This window comes from Colletotrichum orchidophilum, assembly GCF_001831195.1.
Source record: "Colletotrichum orchidophilum strain IMI 309357 chromosome Unknown Scaffold_25.1, whole genome shotgun sequence".
Taxonomy (NCBI): domain Eukaryota; kingdom Fungi; phylum Ascomycota; class Sordariomycetes; order Glomerellales; family Glomerellaceae; genus Colletotrichum; species Colletotrichum orchidophilum.
This window is the reverse complement of record NW_019172981.1, coordinates 200,384-217,978: the sequence shown is the minus strand read 5'-3', so window position 1 is coordinate 217,978 and position 17,595 is coordinate 200,384. Positions and strand designations below refer to the sequence as shown.

Below are 17,595 nucleotides of genomic sequence, written 5' to 3'. Positions count from 1 at the left end.
ACCCAAACAAACAAATCAAATATAAGGTTCGTATTTAATTATTTACCTTATTTCTCGCGCTATATTTAATTATTTAATAAATAATTAATAGATTTAACTGATTTCTTAATTAGGAATAAATAAAGCTATTACGAAAGTCTTTATAATATTAACTTATAGACTTTACCTCGATTAGCTCTTCTAATTAAAAAATTAACCTCTTACTTTTATAACACCGCCGCAAAGCCAGTTTTTAAAATATTAAACCTCCTTTTGCGTAGAAGACCTTATTAATAATCGTTATAAAGTTAAAGTCAACTTCGCGAGGCTGAATATCCTCTTATAATCTATTATTATTATAAAAATCGTAAAGATATTAAATATAAGCTTATTTAAAGTTAAATAGGTTAGCCGATAATTAATCTATTATTAAATTAAGTTAAAAACCGGCTAAGGGATAATCTATAAGTAATATTAATTAAGCTCAGGCGCGTAGTTAATTACTACCTCTATTATTTAAAATATTAACTATTACCGGTATTACAAATCTTTTATAATACTTTTTAGAATCGTAAGGGTAATAAAAGTAATTTATAATTATCATAGCAAAAAAAAAGGAGAAGGACTTATTATTTTATTTATATATTATCTTTATTAATAATCGTAAAGCCCCTTTTTTATATCGAATAGCTAATAACTTTACTTAAGTATATCTTACTTTTTCTTTAGTTATTTTAATCTTTATTTAAAATAAAAAATAATTATTACGACGTAAAACAGAAAATCGCTTAATTTAATATAATACTTATTAAGAACTTATTAAATATTAATAACTAATAATCGGAAATATCCTCATAAGTTAAAATCATTACTAAAAAATAGCTCCGCCCGTTCCTTAGGTATATATTTAAACTAAATAAAACAAAAGATATTATTTAACATTAAAAATTAAAAAAAAGGTTAAAATATAAATTAATAACAAGCTAACCGCCGACAAAGTAATATTACTTATATTAATTACGATTATAATACTACGATTTAAAAAGCTATAAAATATATCTTTTTTTTAAAAAGTTTATTATATAACTTCTTTTACTCCTTAAGACGGTTAATAAAGTACTTAAGACCTACTATTATTTCCTATAAACGGCCATAGCTATCTCCTTTACCTTAACTTTAATATCTTATTATTTAAAAGTAAAATGGCTTAAGTACCGCCTTCAGCTCGGCTAACAGCTACCAGTCGTTATTGTTAAAAACGTCGTTAATAAAGATCCGTTATTTTAAATCTTTATAAACTCGATTAGTTACTAAAAAAATATAAATCTATTTTCTTTTTTATAAAAAGCGCTATATTATAAAATATATCGAATTCTACTTTATATCGTTATTAAATATTAATATAAGCTCTTACGACGACTTTTTAAAAAAAATAAATATATCGTTCTTATTAATTTTATTACTAATTTTAAAAAAGGCCTTATATTATTAAAACGATAAGTAAATAAATTTAACAACGTTCCGAAGCTTATTAATAGGGCCCCTAGTACGCTAAAAGTTAAAATCTTCTTAAAATTACTTAGCGTTAATTAATATATCTAATTCTTATTTAAATACCTCTTTATTATTACTAAATAAAAAAGCCTTACCAATAAAGTTAAGAATATAATTATAGCACTTAATCCTCCGATTAAAAACGTCTTTTTAAATATAAATATAAAATAACATAAAATATAAATAACCTAAATAAATATCGTTATTTAAAGCATTATCGTAAATAATTACTCCAACTTAATCGCCTAATTCCTAGTTGTCTATTATAAATTTCATAATCTAAACAATATTAACCTTATCGTAAGTACTATACTAACGTTATAAAGTAATAAGGTATTATATTTATTACCTAACATAATTTAAAAAATAAGTAAAAACGGCGATAATAATATTCTATATTAACAAGGTCTATAAATCAAATAATAAGTAAACTTTCATTATTAACCTTTAAATCTCTATCCTAATTATATCTTTCTTTTTAATAAAGATCCTATTCAGCTCTTTTCTTATACTTCTATATAATAATAAAAATTCGTTAATAATATTATAATCTAACTAATAAAAAAAGGCCCGGAAATAAAAATCTTAAAAAGTTATAAATAAGCTATTACTATTAATAATATATCTAATTATTAACTCCTCGATTTTTATTACCTAGCCTTTTATAATAATACTAAAAATAAGTTTCCGTTTTTTCAATATAAAGTCGTATTTTAAAAATTCTAATAAATATAATAACTCGCTAAAGCTTAAATCTATTACTTAATATTTTAATTTTAAATAAGCCGTTATTAAGCTTATAATTATTATTTTAAAATAAATAATAATACTTATTTTATTATAGTAATAATAAAATTAAAAAACTTCGCCTCGATTATTTTTATTATAAATCTTTTAAATAAAGACCTTTTTTAAATAGATCTACGATTTCCTTAGCCTTACGCCCTTTTATAATATTAAATTATCGTTTATAAAAGTCCTTTTTTTCTAAATTACTTTTAAAAAAGCGAAGAGGTTATTATAAATATCGAGGTCGGTCGATAATACGAGATTAACGTTTATTAAAACCTATAGTTATAAAATAATCCGAAGCAGCTACGGCGCACTAGAAATCGTATAACTTATTACTAATTAATTAATTACAATATAACAAATTAATTAATATATAATTTAATTAATTTTAATAATAATTATAATAGTTGTAAAAAGTTAAAAGTAGTAATACGTAACTTCGTTAGTTTTATCAATATTAAAAAAAAGGGGCATTAATTAACTAAGGAGGTTTTTTTAAATCTTATATATTAAAAAATATTAAATCTAGCGCTATATACTACTTAAGCTTTTTTTTTTTAATAATAATTATTAGTAATATTCTATATAATTAAGTAGTATAATACCTTACTTATAACCGTAAGTAAAGAGTCGTAGGTTCGAATCCCACTACAGGAGTTCATATTACTTATAACAAACTTAACGGTTTACTTAGGTAATATATATTTTTAATTAACCCGGCCTCGGATTTTCTTTTTTCCGGACGATCTCTATTTAATCAAATAAATCAAATATAAGGCCTCACGATATTTAATTATTTAACTCGCTAAAATCCTTATATTTAATTGTTTGTTTGACTTATTTGTTTAATTAATTTGAATGGGTAGGTGCGCTGAGGCCTTCTTCCTTGCTAGTATTCCCATGCAGACTTCCGACTCCATCGATTCCCCACAAGGTGTAAGTAAAATCTCCTCTTATGATCTGAAGCGTGGAAGATCATCGTGGATCTCCAAGCATTTCCAGATAATCAGTGTTTACCTACTTTGTCCGTGGATGAACAGGAGACCCACAGGCTGTGGTTCGTGAAACAAATCAGCCATAGCTGTGGATTACAACAACATGTAGCAGTCCAAACCGAGTCGTTTTAGGCATGATAAATTCAAGAACAATACGCTTGGTACCTGCCTATCTCTGGGAGTTAAAAGCTCGGAGAGAAAGATTTCATCACACAGCCAAGACTACGATTGGGCGATTCCTTTTGTTGGTAATTGTTGGTATCCCTATCGCAGGATAATCTGGGTTCGAACCGTAGTTTTAACGTGGTGACGAAGGCTCAATTGACTGTATGTTGATTTCTGCGTGAAGTGGAAAAGAGAGGTTCTAATCGTAGGCTAACCGGTCAGTTAGCCCATCAGTTGGAAGCTGATATAGAGGTCCGTAGATGGCCCCTGCGCTTGCGCTGACTCGAGGTCGAATTGGACTTCCAAACGGATAGTCATTATTATCCAAATCCGTGCTTCAATCCTACAAGCACCCATGACCTACCAAAGTTCACCAGGAACGGCTGGGTCAAGGATAAGAAGCGCTTGTGACATTTAAAGCCTCGTGCGGCTTGCTAGGGATAGCCCGATAGACTCATCTAAGCGACATGGATGACCGGTGAAAGGTCTGAGTACAGCTATTGGACGCTGAGCGCAAACAAACCAAAAAAAACTCTAACCTTTAATTACTCCGAGAGGTTTTCTCGCACCGTGCTCGCTATGGTGAATTCATCGCCTGATTTGGGAAGCAAGAGGGTGAAAACTCTGCGAAACCTTGAATTCAGCAATAGACAACAAGGTTGGCATTAGATAATTGGACGACGCATCGATTCATTCCAATACACCACATGTTTGCAGCCGAGGCCAACCGGGCCCGCGGTGCCGTACAAAGTCGCTCCCTTGGGTGAGTCGAGTCTCTTTACGGGAATCAGTCGTCTGACACGGGCGCCTCATGCATGGATCTTTTCTTCGACGGCCCGAGTCTGCGCGCAATTATTCGTCGCTAGCAGCGCGTATCCTACGTCATCGAGCGGGAGATACAGAAAAAAAAAAAAAGCCTTGCTGCGGATGCGCAAGGTACAAAAGGACCCATGAGAGCGCCAAGCCACGCAGAACGGGTCAAGCGGCAGGCATTCGAGGAACGGCATGGTGGAGTCTCTCGGTCCCGCAGGGGTGGGGCCGTACGGTGTTGAGCAGTGGTCCACTATGGCCCATTGTACGGTTCCGTTCCAATCAAGCCGTCGGAAGCATCCACGCCGTAGGACTCGGCGTCCTGCGCGTCGTGCCATTCTCCACTCCTCCTCGAGGCAAAGACGAGACCTTGGCAAATGGGAGCCCGTCTCTCAAAGTCTTTACCCTTGCGCCCGCCCGCTGCAGTTCCTTGGGTGTTTCTGTGACTTGCCTGGGTCCTCTCTGCTCAGGATCCCTACAAAACTTAATGGGCACGCCCAGCGCCGCGGCGGGAGCATGCCCAGCAACACCTGCCCTACCCTATCGGCCAGCCATTGCGGCTCAAAACACCAAAGTCTTATCTGTGCGCCTGATGATCGACTCCTTGCGACGTCGACCCTGAAGGTGAGCTTCTTTCAACGACGACTCATCAAATCCTCGTGGGTGACATTTTGCATCTCACCGGGAACATACACCGCCCGCGGTAGGCTCCTTTCAACGGATCCCTCCACAAATTCGCCGCCCACCGACTCGAGCCTGTGGAGTAGTCTCATTTGGATTGGCCCGCCCCCCTTGGAATAGGTAATGAGTGTGAAGTGTCCCACATCCCTTTGGGTTGGGCATTGACTGGCGGCTGCATATAAAGTGGATATTGGCGAGCCTTTTGAGACACGCTCGTTGGTCGTTTAGCTAAGGTCTTGCACTATTTGTCCTAACTGCGACGATAGTGATTGGCCGGTTCTCGCGTGTTTAGATGACATGAAGACAAATATTCGTTATTTCTTTTCCCACTGGCTCAGAGGAGCTGGGCTTTTTGCCGCAGCCGGGCAAAAACTAGTGCGACACTGCGACATGGTGTCTTTGGATACCCCCCGGATTCGCCCCCAGCCTCGCGCCATTCTGCCTTGGTGCCTCGGTCTTGAGGAAGTATTTTCCCTCCCTCCGACTGCACTGGCGACTGCGGCGAGTAGGATGATGGAAGTCAGGCAGACTCGCGTGTCGGCATCTCACCGAAACACCAGAAACAAAGGGAGATTGGCCACCGACAACATAGCCCGGGATGATGAGTCCGTCTGATGCTCATTGGCTCCCTCCCCCGGGCAGCCAGCGTCCGTCACACCAAGTGGCCCTCGCGTAGTGTACAGATAACCCACGGACTAGGTATCTGTTCTCCATTTCTTCCCCCCCTCAGCAAGTGAAACCCTTGTGGCCCTTCAGACAGCGCTGACAAGTGAGATTGGGATGAGCGACAACTCTGTTGTATGGGGGATACGTATCTGATAACCCCGCATAAAACTGCCTGAGATGGCAATGTGTCCCTGCAGATAAAGCTGGAGATTGCGCCTCCCCCATTCTCAATCCTGCGAGGCGAACGCTGACTTCCGATATCTCTGTCACTGTGCTGATATCGATAAGCCACCACTAGTGATATGTGTTAGTCAAGGCAAACTCGATACAATCCCAGACACGGTGGAATTCAAAGACGGCTCAGAATTCCCATGTCGGCGAGCACTGCGAGCAAGTAGCCGCACCCAACCAAGCCAACCCCCGCCCAGCCCCCCCCGAGCGCCACACACAGGCCCCCCCAACCCGTCACTAAACCCCCACCCCTCCAAGCCTCCACCAACCCACCACCCCCCCCCCCGCCCCGTCCAATGAAAAGATGCATTCAGAAAGCGGACGCTAACACAGGGAATGACGACATTGCGGAAATATTCTGCCTTAGCCCAGCGCCGCGCCGAAGGATTGGGATGGGGTCGAATCCATGGATGGCAGGGGTTGCCACAACGCCTGTGTACGGAATCAGGGACGAACCCAGTCAACTCCACACAGACTTTTCCAACGTTCCTGGCCCTCTAGTAGGATACTCGTCGTGTCCCTGAATTTCTGATGCACTCAACGCCGAGAAGCCGCGGGTTAGTTTGAATAGTGACCCGGCCTCTGCTGTGGATTGTTTAGCTGCAGAATTCAGTTTTTTAAAGAAAAAAAGGCTCTGCATTGGTGCGTAACTCGGCGCGGCGCATTCTCTCTCTGGCTCGCTGGCTCGCTGCGGGTAGTGTATCGGTATCGTTACACTGTGTGTGGCATGTGGCACGTTGCCTTCAGAAAGAAGTTCGCCCAGTTCGCAAAGGTTTTCCCCCAGTCCCCTTGAACGAGACGCTGATCCATCTGCCTGCTACCTGCCACCCTTAAAACTAAACTCTCCCCCATTGAGATCCCTCGCGTGCTTCGTTCGAAACGTCTCGTGCTCTCTTCCCTTCTTCTGTCTGCTTCCTCCCTACATCTCGCATTGTCCCACGGTTTCCACTTGGCTGAACCGTTGGACCCTCCTCCACATGCACTCAGTGGCCTCTTCCCTCCGCCTCTCACCATCATACCTCTACGGGGACGAGTCCAGGTGAAGTCGTCGCGCCTGAACGAGCCTCCACTCTTCCACCATGTCGGGTTCCGAGCAACTCAAGGGCCCGGTCGAAACCGTCCCTGGTGAGAGGGTCTCCCTCGATAGCTATGGCTCGTCCGTGCGACACAACTCCGATGGCCTCCAGCGCCGCCTCAATAACCGTCAAATCCAACTGATTGCCATCGGAGGCACCATCGGCACCGGTCTGTTCGTCACCATCGGCGGTGGTCTCGCCAAGGGCGGACCCGGCAGCCTGCTCCTCGCCTATACCCTATACGCCTGCGTCGTTGCTCTCGTCAACAACTCCATCGCCGAGATGAGCACCTATATGCCTGTGTCTGGTGGTTTCATCCGCCTGGCTGGTGTTTGGGTTGACGATGCGCTCGGCTTCATGGTCGGCTGGAACTACTTCATCTACGAGGCACTGCTTATTCCTTTCGAAATCACTGCGCTCAATCTCGTGTGTTCCTTCTGGAACGAGAAGATCACAGAGCCGGGTCCGACAGCGGGTTTCTGCATAGCCATCATCATCGCCTATGGGTAAGTCATTATCAAAGTCTTGGGGACGATTGACTCTTTTCTTCTCTATTACAGAGGCGAGCAACTAGACCGAGCGGACACTCTAGAGCTCGTCGCGTGCCCACCGTGAAACCCTCCTCATTCTACTCACTGCATCTTTCCTCTTGCTTCGGTGGTGCTCGTTATGTATGCATGCTAAACGTCAATGTGTGATTATAGTCTTCTGAATGTTGTTGCCGTTGGCATCTTTGGTGAGGCAGAATTCTGGCTATCCGGCGGCAAGGTCCTGCTCATCTTCATCCTCTTCCTCTTCACCTTTGTCACAATGGTGGGAGGAAACCCCGCGCATGACGCCTACGGATTCCGATATTGGAAAGAGCCTGGCGCGTTTGCGCAATATATGACGCATGGTGACACCGGTCGCATGGAAGGCTTCATGGGTGCTCTGGCCACGGCCACGTTCACCATTGTCGGCCCAGAATATATCTCCATGATCGCCGCCGAGGCGAAGCACCCGAGTCTGTACATCAAGGGCGCCTTCAAGACCGTCTACCTGCGCTTCGGCCTCTTCTTTGTGGGCGCCGCCCTGACGTGCGGCATCGTGCTCCCCTACAACGACCCGACCCTCGTCGAGATCTACCTGGGCACCGGTGGCGGCGGCGGCACCGCGGCGGCGTCCCCGTGGGTCATGGCCATGGAGAACCTCAAGATCCAGGGTCTGCCCCACCTGGTCAACGCCCTGCTCTTCACCACAATCTTCTCCGCCGGCAACACGTACGTCTACTGCGCGACCCGGTCCCTGTACAGCTTGGCGCTCGACGGCCGCGCCCCGGCCCTGCTCCGAAAGACCACCAAGAACGGCGTGCCCATCTACTGCTTCGCCGTCACCATGATCTTCCCCTTTCTCTCTTTCCTGCAGTGCGGCAGCGGCTCCGCAAAGGTCCTGAGCTGGCTGCTCGCGCTCATCACCGGCGGCGGCGTCATCAACTACCTCGTCATGTCCATCACCTTTATCAACTTTTACCACGCGTGCCGAGCCCAGGGCGTCGACCGCAAGCAGCTGCCGTACTGCGGATACTTCCAGCCCTACGGCGCCTACCTTGCCCTCTTCCTCCAGACCGTCGTCATCCTCGTCTACGGGTGGTCCGCGTTCCGCCCCGCGTTCGACGTCGGCAACTTCTTTTCCAACTACACGATGCAGATCGTCGCGCCTCTCCTGTTCATCTTCTGGAAGGTCCTGAAGCGCACCCACTGGCTCAAGCCTCACGAGGTGGACTTGACGTGGGACCGTCCCATCATCGAGGCCTACGAGCAGCACGCGATGGTGCACGAACCCCCCACCACCTTCTGGAGAGAGATGTTGCAGATGATTGGAATTGGTCGCAATAAGGTGATCAAGGGCGAGAAGGCATAAAAGAGTAATTTTAATGATGATGAGGGTGGAAAGCGCGTGATACCCCAGTGTGCTAAATATACGGTCGGCTACATGTATGCAGCGTAATATAAAAGTTATCATCATTTCTTCACCTTGCAACAAAAGCTTCAGTTCAGTCAATTTAAAGGAGTCTATAGACGCTTCCTCCAATCCTCATCAGTGCGAAGGCACACCCTCATCCGCTGTAGCGTAATTATAGCGGTAAAAAATACAGTAAGCAAGCAGCCTGAAGGTTTCAGCCCGCGCGGTATTAGTGCGCGACCGACGCCACAGCTGAAAACGCGTTCTAGGTCCATTTCAGCTCGGAAAAAGATATTTGCTCTTCCGAGCTTCTGCCTATCTGATCATTCAGAGCGCATATGGACTTTCAAGCGTCGTTGGCGGAGGGTCTCTTAAAAAGGGTGGGGCAGCCCGTCCCGTCACCGAAGAGGGCTGAAGTACGACTCACATCTCATTCCTGCATAGCCTAGCAACCAAATACGGAGAATGTCAGTCGCAGACAGCCTGGTAGAATCCGTCGCGACATTCAGAGGAGTCCTCACTTCAGATGAAAATGCCGCGCTCCAAGCTTCGCTCTCAGACCCTCTTCCTGATGTCGGTGCGGTGATCGCCTTCACGGCATCCCTTGATCGTGCAAATGCTCGTCGCAAGGGGCCGAGTATTGCCTCTCGGCTATATTCCATTATTGAATCTTTTCAAACATTTTCTGCCATGGTCGAGACGTATGTTTCTTCAAACCCACAGATCGCTGCTCTGGTTTGGGGCTCTATAAAGCTGGCGCTAATGGTCTGATACTACTAATTAACCCCAAAAACATAAGCTAGCACAGTGCTTACCTACATGCAGATCTTGAGCAACTTTACTTCCTACTTTCAAGAATTCTCCAAAGTGTTGATCAAAGTCGAGAGGATTCGTCCCATGTTTGAGGAATACAAAACCCTTTTTCCCGACTCCGAGGAACTTCAGAAGGCCGTCTGCGAGCTCCACGCATCTATCCTCAGATGCTGTACACAGCTGATCTCCATCGTTCGGCGCGCATGTACTTCTCGCCTCCGTTAACGGAAAATATCCTTTTAGTTGCAACACCGCTGATACCAGTGTAGGGCCCGTTCATCTTCTCCATGCGGTGTTCCAGTCACTTCCTTCCGAGATGCGAACCTCAACTGATGCTATGTTTGACGCGGTGGAAGTGGTCAAGGAGCAAATCTCTATGGCCAAAACTCGGGCGCAGGTTCATGAATACAAACAGCAGAGTCAGGAAAGACAGATTGCGAGCAAACATCGATCCCTACTAGGGAGCTTCCTGACTCTCAATCAAAACAAGGAGCTTGTAGATATCTCCGAGTCAAAAAGACAGCTCGCTCACCAAATTTTAAGTCTGAAAGCTTCCCCCCTCCTTTGACATCCGATAACGAGCAATCTAACGTCTAGTATTAGTGGGAAAACGAAGAGAGCTTCTTGATGGTCTTTCAAAGTACGACTATGTCACGGCTTTTCAACAAGCCCGCCAGAAAAGATTCAAGGGGACTGGAGAGTGGATTGTCTCAGCTCCTCAGTTCATCGACTGGCGGAAGAGGCCAACATCTGGGATCATAACCTTGACCGGAAAAAGTACGCATGGATGCCTCTCTGCGTTATCTGCGTTATCAGCGCCGGGGGCTGGGCCTCATACTAACATATGGTTCTACTCTAGTTGGTTCTGGCAAAACCATTTTAAGGTATTTCAATTCTACATTTCTCTTGGCATGGAGAGTATCCGATCTTTAATCTCAATGGCTCATATCTTTCAAGCGCAGCCGTTATCGACTCCATTTTTGAAAAGGATGGCACCAGTTTGCCCGTTATGTTCCACTTCGTTCGATTCGATGAACCAAAGTCCATGGATGCTGAAACTATTCTGAGATCTTTGATTCGCCAAAATCTTCAACCCGAGTCTATGACGGAAGAGATCACTAATAGTCTTGCCAATGCGGCGAAATCTCTCTACAGCCCAGAGTCGCTTCGCACGCTACTTGAAAGAAAACTCATCTCTCAACAGGAGACCTGCGTGGTTATAGATGCTCTGGACGAATGCCAACATTCTCATCAGAGAAAGATATTGCAGGCACTTCTGTCAGCGATAAGCCTCCCATCCATAAATTTGAAGCTGTTCATTTCCAGTCGAGGAAACCTCTCTGGTCTGTTTCAAATCCGACAAGAAAAACCTCAAATTTTGTTCGGCATCTCGACAAGTTCTGACGCTGCTGCTCACGACATTGAAGTCTACATCGAAGATGCCCTGGAGACAAAGGTCACTGAGGGAGAACTTGCATTCGAGGACCCTGGAATTAAAGATGAGATACGAACAGAGCTGTCAAAAGGTGCTCAAGGGATGTGAGTTACCACGCAAGCGTACGGAAGCTTGACATGTCGTTTGGCTGATAAAATATCAGGTTCCTATGGGTCGCGCTCGAAATTGAGGACGTTTGCTATCAGTGCAATGACGAGGCCATCAGATCGGTACTACGAGATTTGCCGAAAAACCTAACAGAGACCTTTGATCGCGCCCTACAAAGAATACGCGCTAGACACAAGAACCAAGAAGCAATCGCGCAGAAGGCCTTGCATGTCGTAGCGGCAGCCAAAAGACCCCTCAAGCTTGCCGAATTACGCATTGCCATCTCGATTGAAATCAACCAAAGCCATTCAAGGCCAGGCCAACTGGTGAACAATATTGATCTAGTTGCGCAATGGTGTGAGAACTTGCTCTATGTTGACGACTCAACAAATACCGTCCAGTTTGTTCATCATTCAGCGTTGAAATACATTTTGGAGCCCAGTAGCTTGGCGGACATTACCCATTTTCACCGACCTCTGGACGATTGTCATCATGAGCTGGGCGAAATATGCGTCACATATTTGAACCTGAACGACTTCAGGACGACAATGATCAAGCGGCCCAAGCCCTTGCCTATTATGGACCCCAATGCAATTCAACGAGTGGCCCTCAACGCTTCATCGGTGAAAAATAGCGTCGTAAAAGGACTGGAAACGCTGCGGAGCGGATCTCCAATTAGACAAAACGTACCGGTACACACGGCCTCGGTCGCGCGGCTGGAAAGGTATCGCAACCAGCCAGCCGCCGTCGTGACTACCGAGTCGGGCGGCGCTCAAAACTTTGATATTGGGCGTTTGCTTGACTACGCCGCTGAATTCTGGATACATCACACGTCTTCTTTCCAATCGGGGAAAACCCACGAGGCCATTTGGGAAACATGGCATTTCATGATCAGCGGCGCTCATGACCTAGCAAAGACTCCGTGGACAGAAGAAGACTATGCCCAAAAGTCTGCCGTCGCAGTGTCTTGGGCAAAAAACGTGGAGCACGTAGCCCTTCTCGAGAGGTTCTTCTTCGCGGAGAACTATCCTGCAGAATACGACGCCGTGGATGTGCTGTCTTTATTTGTCAACATGACCTCGAAACGGCTCCTCGCACGCCTAATTTCTCGCCTCAGTCACTCAGACTCCATTGATTGCTACGGAAGGGCAATTGCTCGAGGGTTGATAGCCTCGCCCGCTGTGCTCTTTAAGGAGGTTTCCTGCCAGTGCGGCAGTTCACGAGATGGCCTCCTACCTGATTTGTGCCAATCTGCAACGCTTGGCACCTACCAACCAAACCCAGCCGGTCCAAACTTTAGTGAACTTGCATTTCTTTCAGCAGCGTGGTACGATATCCGGATCACCCTCCAAAGACTCCTCTACTATGCCCCTCCCTGGCTTCATAATCCTACTGCCATGGGCAAGTCGGCATTGCACTTGGCAGCAGAAGCCGGCAACGTTACCGCGACCAAGCTTCTTCTTCAAGAGGGCTTCGAGTTTAGGGCTCTGACCAAACCGGAAATTGGGAAGAAGACGCCTCTTCAAATTGCCATGGATAGAGGGCATGGGATCGTGATGAAGATTCTCATAGACTGGGGGAAAGAGCACAAAGATCGTCCTCCCCTCTCAGATGTGCCGGAGTGGAAGGGGAGAAGAAACACGATAAGATCAAACAGGTGGGGCAAGTATCCTCCTGAAGCTGAGAGATACCTTGACCTGCAGGAGATGATATCTGGGACCAAGGTGCCACGTGTTAGGGCGGATGATAAGCATCCCACAGCGCTTCCTCACATCTTGAAGGCCAATGGGTTGGATTGGGAAGACAGGGCTAAGTTCTCATGACTTGGATATGTAGTGCCTCGATGGCATTCCGCAGTTAGGTACCTACGTTATATGTAAGCTTACCTCTATTGTTGTTTTGGTAGCTTCAAGTGTCTGTATTGATTGCATATGTGTATTTGCGACACCCATGTGCTGAAGACTTTCAGCTTCTGCGTGGAAGCTCGTTATTAGCTCGTTACTTCGTCTTCTTGGTATGCTACCTTGAGTCAGTGGCATAGACCCTGGAGAGGGCACCAGGCCAGTCACTCTGGGAACATTCTTTATCTCGGGTAGAATGGTACCTTAGGTAAAGGTCCACTGACAATGATGGATGAACCAGCAGACAGGAGGATGGCGACGATCAAGCTAGTGTGTATTACCCGTAGCAATCTAAGCATTCATGGAGTCAATTTTGGAAGCCTGCCTCGCCCTGAGCAAGAACTCTCGAGCTCAAGCAAGCAACTTGCTCATTGTTGTAGATGGCGTTGCCACGATCCATGAGCCGAAAGAGTTCTTCAAGGCTGGAACATACTTCATCAACGGAGATGAAATGTGTGATGATATCGGGCATGGAAAACCTGGTCTATACTAGGATGCTCTCATCAGAGGCATATTCTGGTCTCATGTAGTGATTATGTACTCATACGTCGCCTTCTATTCCTGCCTGAAATAGATGGCATATCAAGATGAGTCCCAATCACCAAGGCCAAAACTCTACTGCCTTTATTGCGTGCTAACCCAGTGTTATCAGATATTCCGAGCGCTCTTCGGGACTGCATTATGGAAACCTCAAGGGTGGGTACAAGTATGAATTCAAGTACGTGCCGCAGTATGATGTAAATACTGGTGCTGAGACGGCGGATGGGCTGCGACCCGCGAAAGGTGTTTTCCCGTTCTAGATCTTTGGTCTCGTTGTCTTCTCCAACGCAATGCTGCTTACGGCCGGCTCTTGACTGTGACAGCTAAGCTGGCCGTCTCCTATGCGGCCAACAATCCTCTTCAGGCAATCTTTGCTGTTAGTTCTATTAAAATAGAGGATATTGTTCGTGTGCAAAGGTTCAGAACCCCTCCATCCATCCTCTATCCCACTCCAATATCAGCCGGTAGTGCTGCGAGGACCTTTGATTGCGACATGGCCTCAGTGTTAGAGTCTCTTCATTTCCCTGGAAAGAGCACACCAACTCAGGGGCATCATCGAGTGGTGAACCCTTAAGTTAATGACTACTTGACTGGTGGCCTAAGCGTGTTTGATAGACGTGTCGACTTGTGATTTTCTGCTGGCTGTAGGTGTCGTAAGGTGTGCGAATGGATTAGAAAACATCGCCTTGTTAAAATTTTGCTCTATTACTATGAGCGGTCCGTTCACGTTCTCTTTTCCGTAGGTAAAATCTACTGCAGGGTATCATTTTCGTTCTAACGGTACTTCAAATCATCCCTCCGAGTCGGTCTCGCACCGGAGTGCGCTGCGTCTAGCTCTGCTGTATTCGATGCCGCGGCATCTAGTTCATAAGTCGGCTGCGTCGCGGAATCCATTTCCGCCCGTGGCTCTGGAACTGCGAGCTCACTCATCCCACCGCCGTTTCCTCCGTATCCTTGTCCATCCTTTCGTTCGTATGCCCACGCCGATGAGCCCTCTCCCAAAGCAGGGGTTGACTCAGCCTTGGCACCAGCCGCGTTGCTCTTCTTTCTCCGCCAGAGGAAGAAGATTCCCGCCGCGAGTAGGGCGCCGCCAGCGACGCCTCCGATGACAGCACCGGCTATCGCTCCGGTAGACAATGAAGATGATTCACTAGTTCCAGATGCTGTGGCGGCACCCGTAGACTCGGCCGTGGCAGACGCTCCGGTATTGGTGGTCGCGGTCGTGGATGCCGCAGTCGCAGTCGCTGATATTGTGGCCGCTGTCGAGGTCGTCGACGTCGTGGAGCAGGACGATGTGCTGACTGGCTCGGCCCAGAAGATGGTTGACGCAAGTGATGTTACGGTCGTGGGAGTACATAGCAGGGCGATCCCGTTCGAGTTGTCTCGGTACGTGCCGTTTTGCCCGGACTGGCAGCACCACCCGCCATTGTCGAGTTTCCCTTCAACGCCCCAGAGTGTCCAACTCGAATCCGGGCACTACGATGATGCATGGTCAGCCCTGTCTTGGTCGTCTCCGGAGCTGAAAGGGATCCATTCTCACCTTGGGATATTCTAGCGACAAAGCTCTGCAGTCTGCGGGATCTGTGTGTGGCCAGGGGATCAGGGTATTGCTCGATCCCGAGGTCGAAACGGTATCCACTAACCTTCACAGCAGTAATTGCCCACGTAGTCACCATCACCGGTGCATTTGAAGCCAGAAGGGCAGCACCTTGGCTGCGCTCCGGTGCCGCACTCGACGGGTGCGCTCGGCGGACACGATCTGTCGTTTCGAAGTGCCCATCCTCCTTCATAAGCGCATTCTTGCGCAATAGATTTGTGGACCGCGATGGATGCTGCGGCCACGATCGCCCGGAGACTAAATTGCCATCTACTCGTGTCGGAATTCATGGCTTTGCAACGGCAGGACAATGTTCTCCCGAGGTGACGATGGTCCCAGGGAAAAGAAACGGAAACATGTCAGAGCTCTCAGAATGGGACCAGGACCATAAAACAGGAGTACAAAAACACCTTGGTAGGAGGAAAACAGAATTTAGGATCCACAACGTTGCGGAAACCAGTGCAGGGGTGGAATTTCGTCAAAGGATTCAGCTGACGGGGACCTGAATGGTCAGCCCTGCGGGCGACTGCATATTTGCCGTCCTCCATACGAGGCGAAGCTGGTGCAACGGGCCGCTGGTTCGTCGGCTTAGCGGGTGGAATCTGACATGTGCCACCATTGGGTGCAGAGTCGTTTCTTCTTACGCGCTGCCAAGCGTTGGCGAATGACATGTTACTGCCTGTTTGACCAGTCCTCCCGGTATAAGCCATTCCGAATAGGGGAACTGATCACCGAATTGACCATTCAACTCGCCAAAGCAAAAAAAAAAAAAAAAAACACGCCGTCAGATTTTAGGAGGGTGGAGACAGCGGCCGCTAAACCTGGTTTCTTTAATTCTGTGGGCATGTTGACCGCTTACTTTTCTGTTGGGACAGAGACAACCTGTCTAATGAAAATAACGGCGACCTGTTGCTGGAAACATTTTGCAATAAAAAAGGGTGGCAAACAATTTGCATTGGCGGCCGTACTGTTTACGTCTCAGAGCGTCTGGATACATGTACATATGCCCCTGTGCCTCTTCAGGGTTACCTGCATGGAGGTACGGACACAAAATAGTTATTGTGGCTACCTACCTGGTCTGGGGTAGATCCACTGGACGGAAAGCTAAATAGGTAGCTTAATCTTGCTTTGATGCTGGTTTTGACGCGATTCATTGCTCGCAGACACTTTTTGACTTGATGCCCATGTCTTGCTTGTGATCTGACTTTGGCCACGACCTTCTTTTTTCATCACATAAACAACATGGATTTGCCGTAGGTGCAGGAGCTCCGTAATTGATGTGTTCTTATACTTAGGCACATTTTGATACTCGCGTTCATTTCAGACTATGTGTGACGGTAAAAGACTCACTCGCCGGAGTTGACTCTGAATGGTGAATTCCACAAGCCTTTTGAACCCGGAAGATGCAAAGTAAAATATGGTATATCATCTCGTTGCGTGTCGCAGCCGCCGAGATCTCAACAGAATATGGCCTCCGCTGGAACCCAAACACCATGATCGAGGAGAGAGAAGAGAATATAACATTGATCACTTCGATGACTCTCGGAATCTTGGTAGGCTACTTGTGCCCAATCATAGAAGAAAACACCCAGTCCAACATCCTCCACATAGCACGTACCGGCTTTCCGCCCTCAAAGTTCGGATAGGATTCCTTCATTGCCTGCTTCACAGCCTCCAAGCATTCGTTCTTGCGCTTGCGCAAGTTCTCCAGGTCCAGCCAACCGTAATTGCGATATCTGTCCTCCTACGGTTCCACCTAGCCCTACGAACTTAAAATAATGATAGCATCCTTACACGTATCGAAGACAGTACGCGGACTTGTCGGGATGAAGCTCAACGTAGGTAATTGATTTTGGAGAACGTTGAAAGAATTCTTCACCGCCCACGTAACAGCGTCGCCACGCCAGTCGACCTACTTCTTGTGGTGGGTCGGCCTCTTAGCGCCGCTCTGGGTATGTCCCCCTCTATCTCTCTCACCATTTCTCTGCATCTCCTCATGCGTTCTCTATGTCTTGTTCTCCTGCCTGTGGCCTTAAAGCTCACACACATGATCAGACATAAAAACTACCGCTGCTTGAATGGCTTCATACCTTTATCCCAAGAAAGGATATCCCAAGGACGCCTTTTCATGGTTCCTCCAGCACTGCGGTGGGGCAGCCATGGTCCCGGAAGATATAAAAATGGCACTTGACATTCTCAGCAACTAGCCTAACGGGAGACATCAATTCCACAGGAAAAAATTGGAGAAAATTAAGTAGGTAAGATAGGTAAAAGGGCGACTGCGAGAATCCGACCGAGAGAAAGGCTTCCT

At 46.4% G+C, this 17,595-nt stretch overlaps 4 protein-coding genes across 4 annotated transcripts; 3 read left to right on the top strand and 1 right to left on the bottom strand.

Moving 5' to 3' along the window:
- Positions 1–6,952: 6,952 nt before the first annotated feature.
- On the top strand, positions 6,953–8,848 carry CORC01_04019 (amino acid permease; the record flags this gene model as incomplete). Its single annotated transcript, XM_022615667.1, has 2 exons — positions 6,953–7,455; positions 7,654–8,848. 2 exons carry the CDS (start codon positions 6,953–6,955, stop codon positions 8,846–8,848), a joined length of 1,698 nt encoding a protein of 565 aa, XP_022477844.1.
- Positions 8,849–9,355: 507 nt separating this feature from the next.
- On the top strand, positions 9,356–13,069 carry CORC01_04018 (uncharacterized protein; the record flags this gene model as incomplete). Its single annotated transcript, XM_022615666.1, has 7 exons — positions 9,356–9,591; positions 9,694–9,908; positions 9,973–10,122; positions 10,307–10,480; positions 10,563–10,587; positions 10,661–11,242; positions 11,302–13,069. 7 exons carry the CDS (start codon positions 9,356–9,358, stop codon positions 13,067–13,069), a joined length of 3,150 nt encoding a protein of 1,049 aa, XP_022477843.1.
- A 379-nt stretch (positions 13,070–13,448) lies between these two features.
- Positions 13,449–13,947, top strand: CORC01_04017 (uncharacterized protein; the record flags this gene model as incomplete). Its single annotated transcript, XM_022615665.1, has 2 exons — positions 13,449–13,600; positions 13,800–13,947. 2 exons carry the CDS (start codon positions 13,449–13,451, stop codon positions 13,945–13,947), a joined length of 300 nt encoding a protein of 99 aa, XP_022477842.1.
- A 514-nt stretch (positions 13,948–14,461) lies between these two features.
- On the bottom strand, positions 14,462–15,574 carry CORC01_04016 (uncharacterized protein; the record flags this gene model as incomplete). Its single annotated transcript, XM_022615664.1, has 3 exons — positions 14,462–15,163; positions 15,228–15,268; positions 15,331–15,574. The coding sequence occupies 3 exons, from the start codon at positions 15,572–15,574 to the stop codon at positions 14,462–14,464; spliced, it is 987 nt and encodes a 328-aa protein (XP_022477841.1).
- Positions 15,575–17,595: the final 2,021 nt, after the last annotated feature.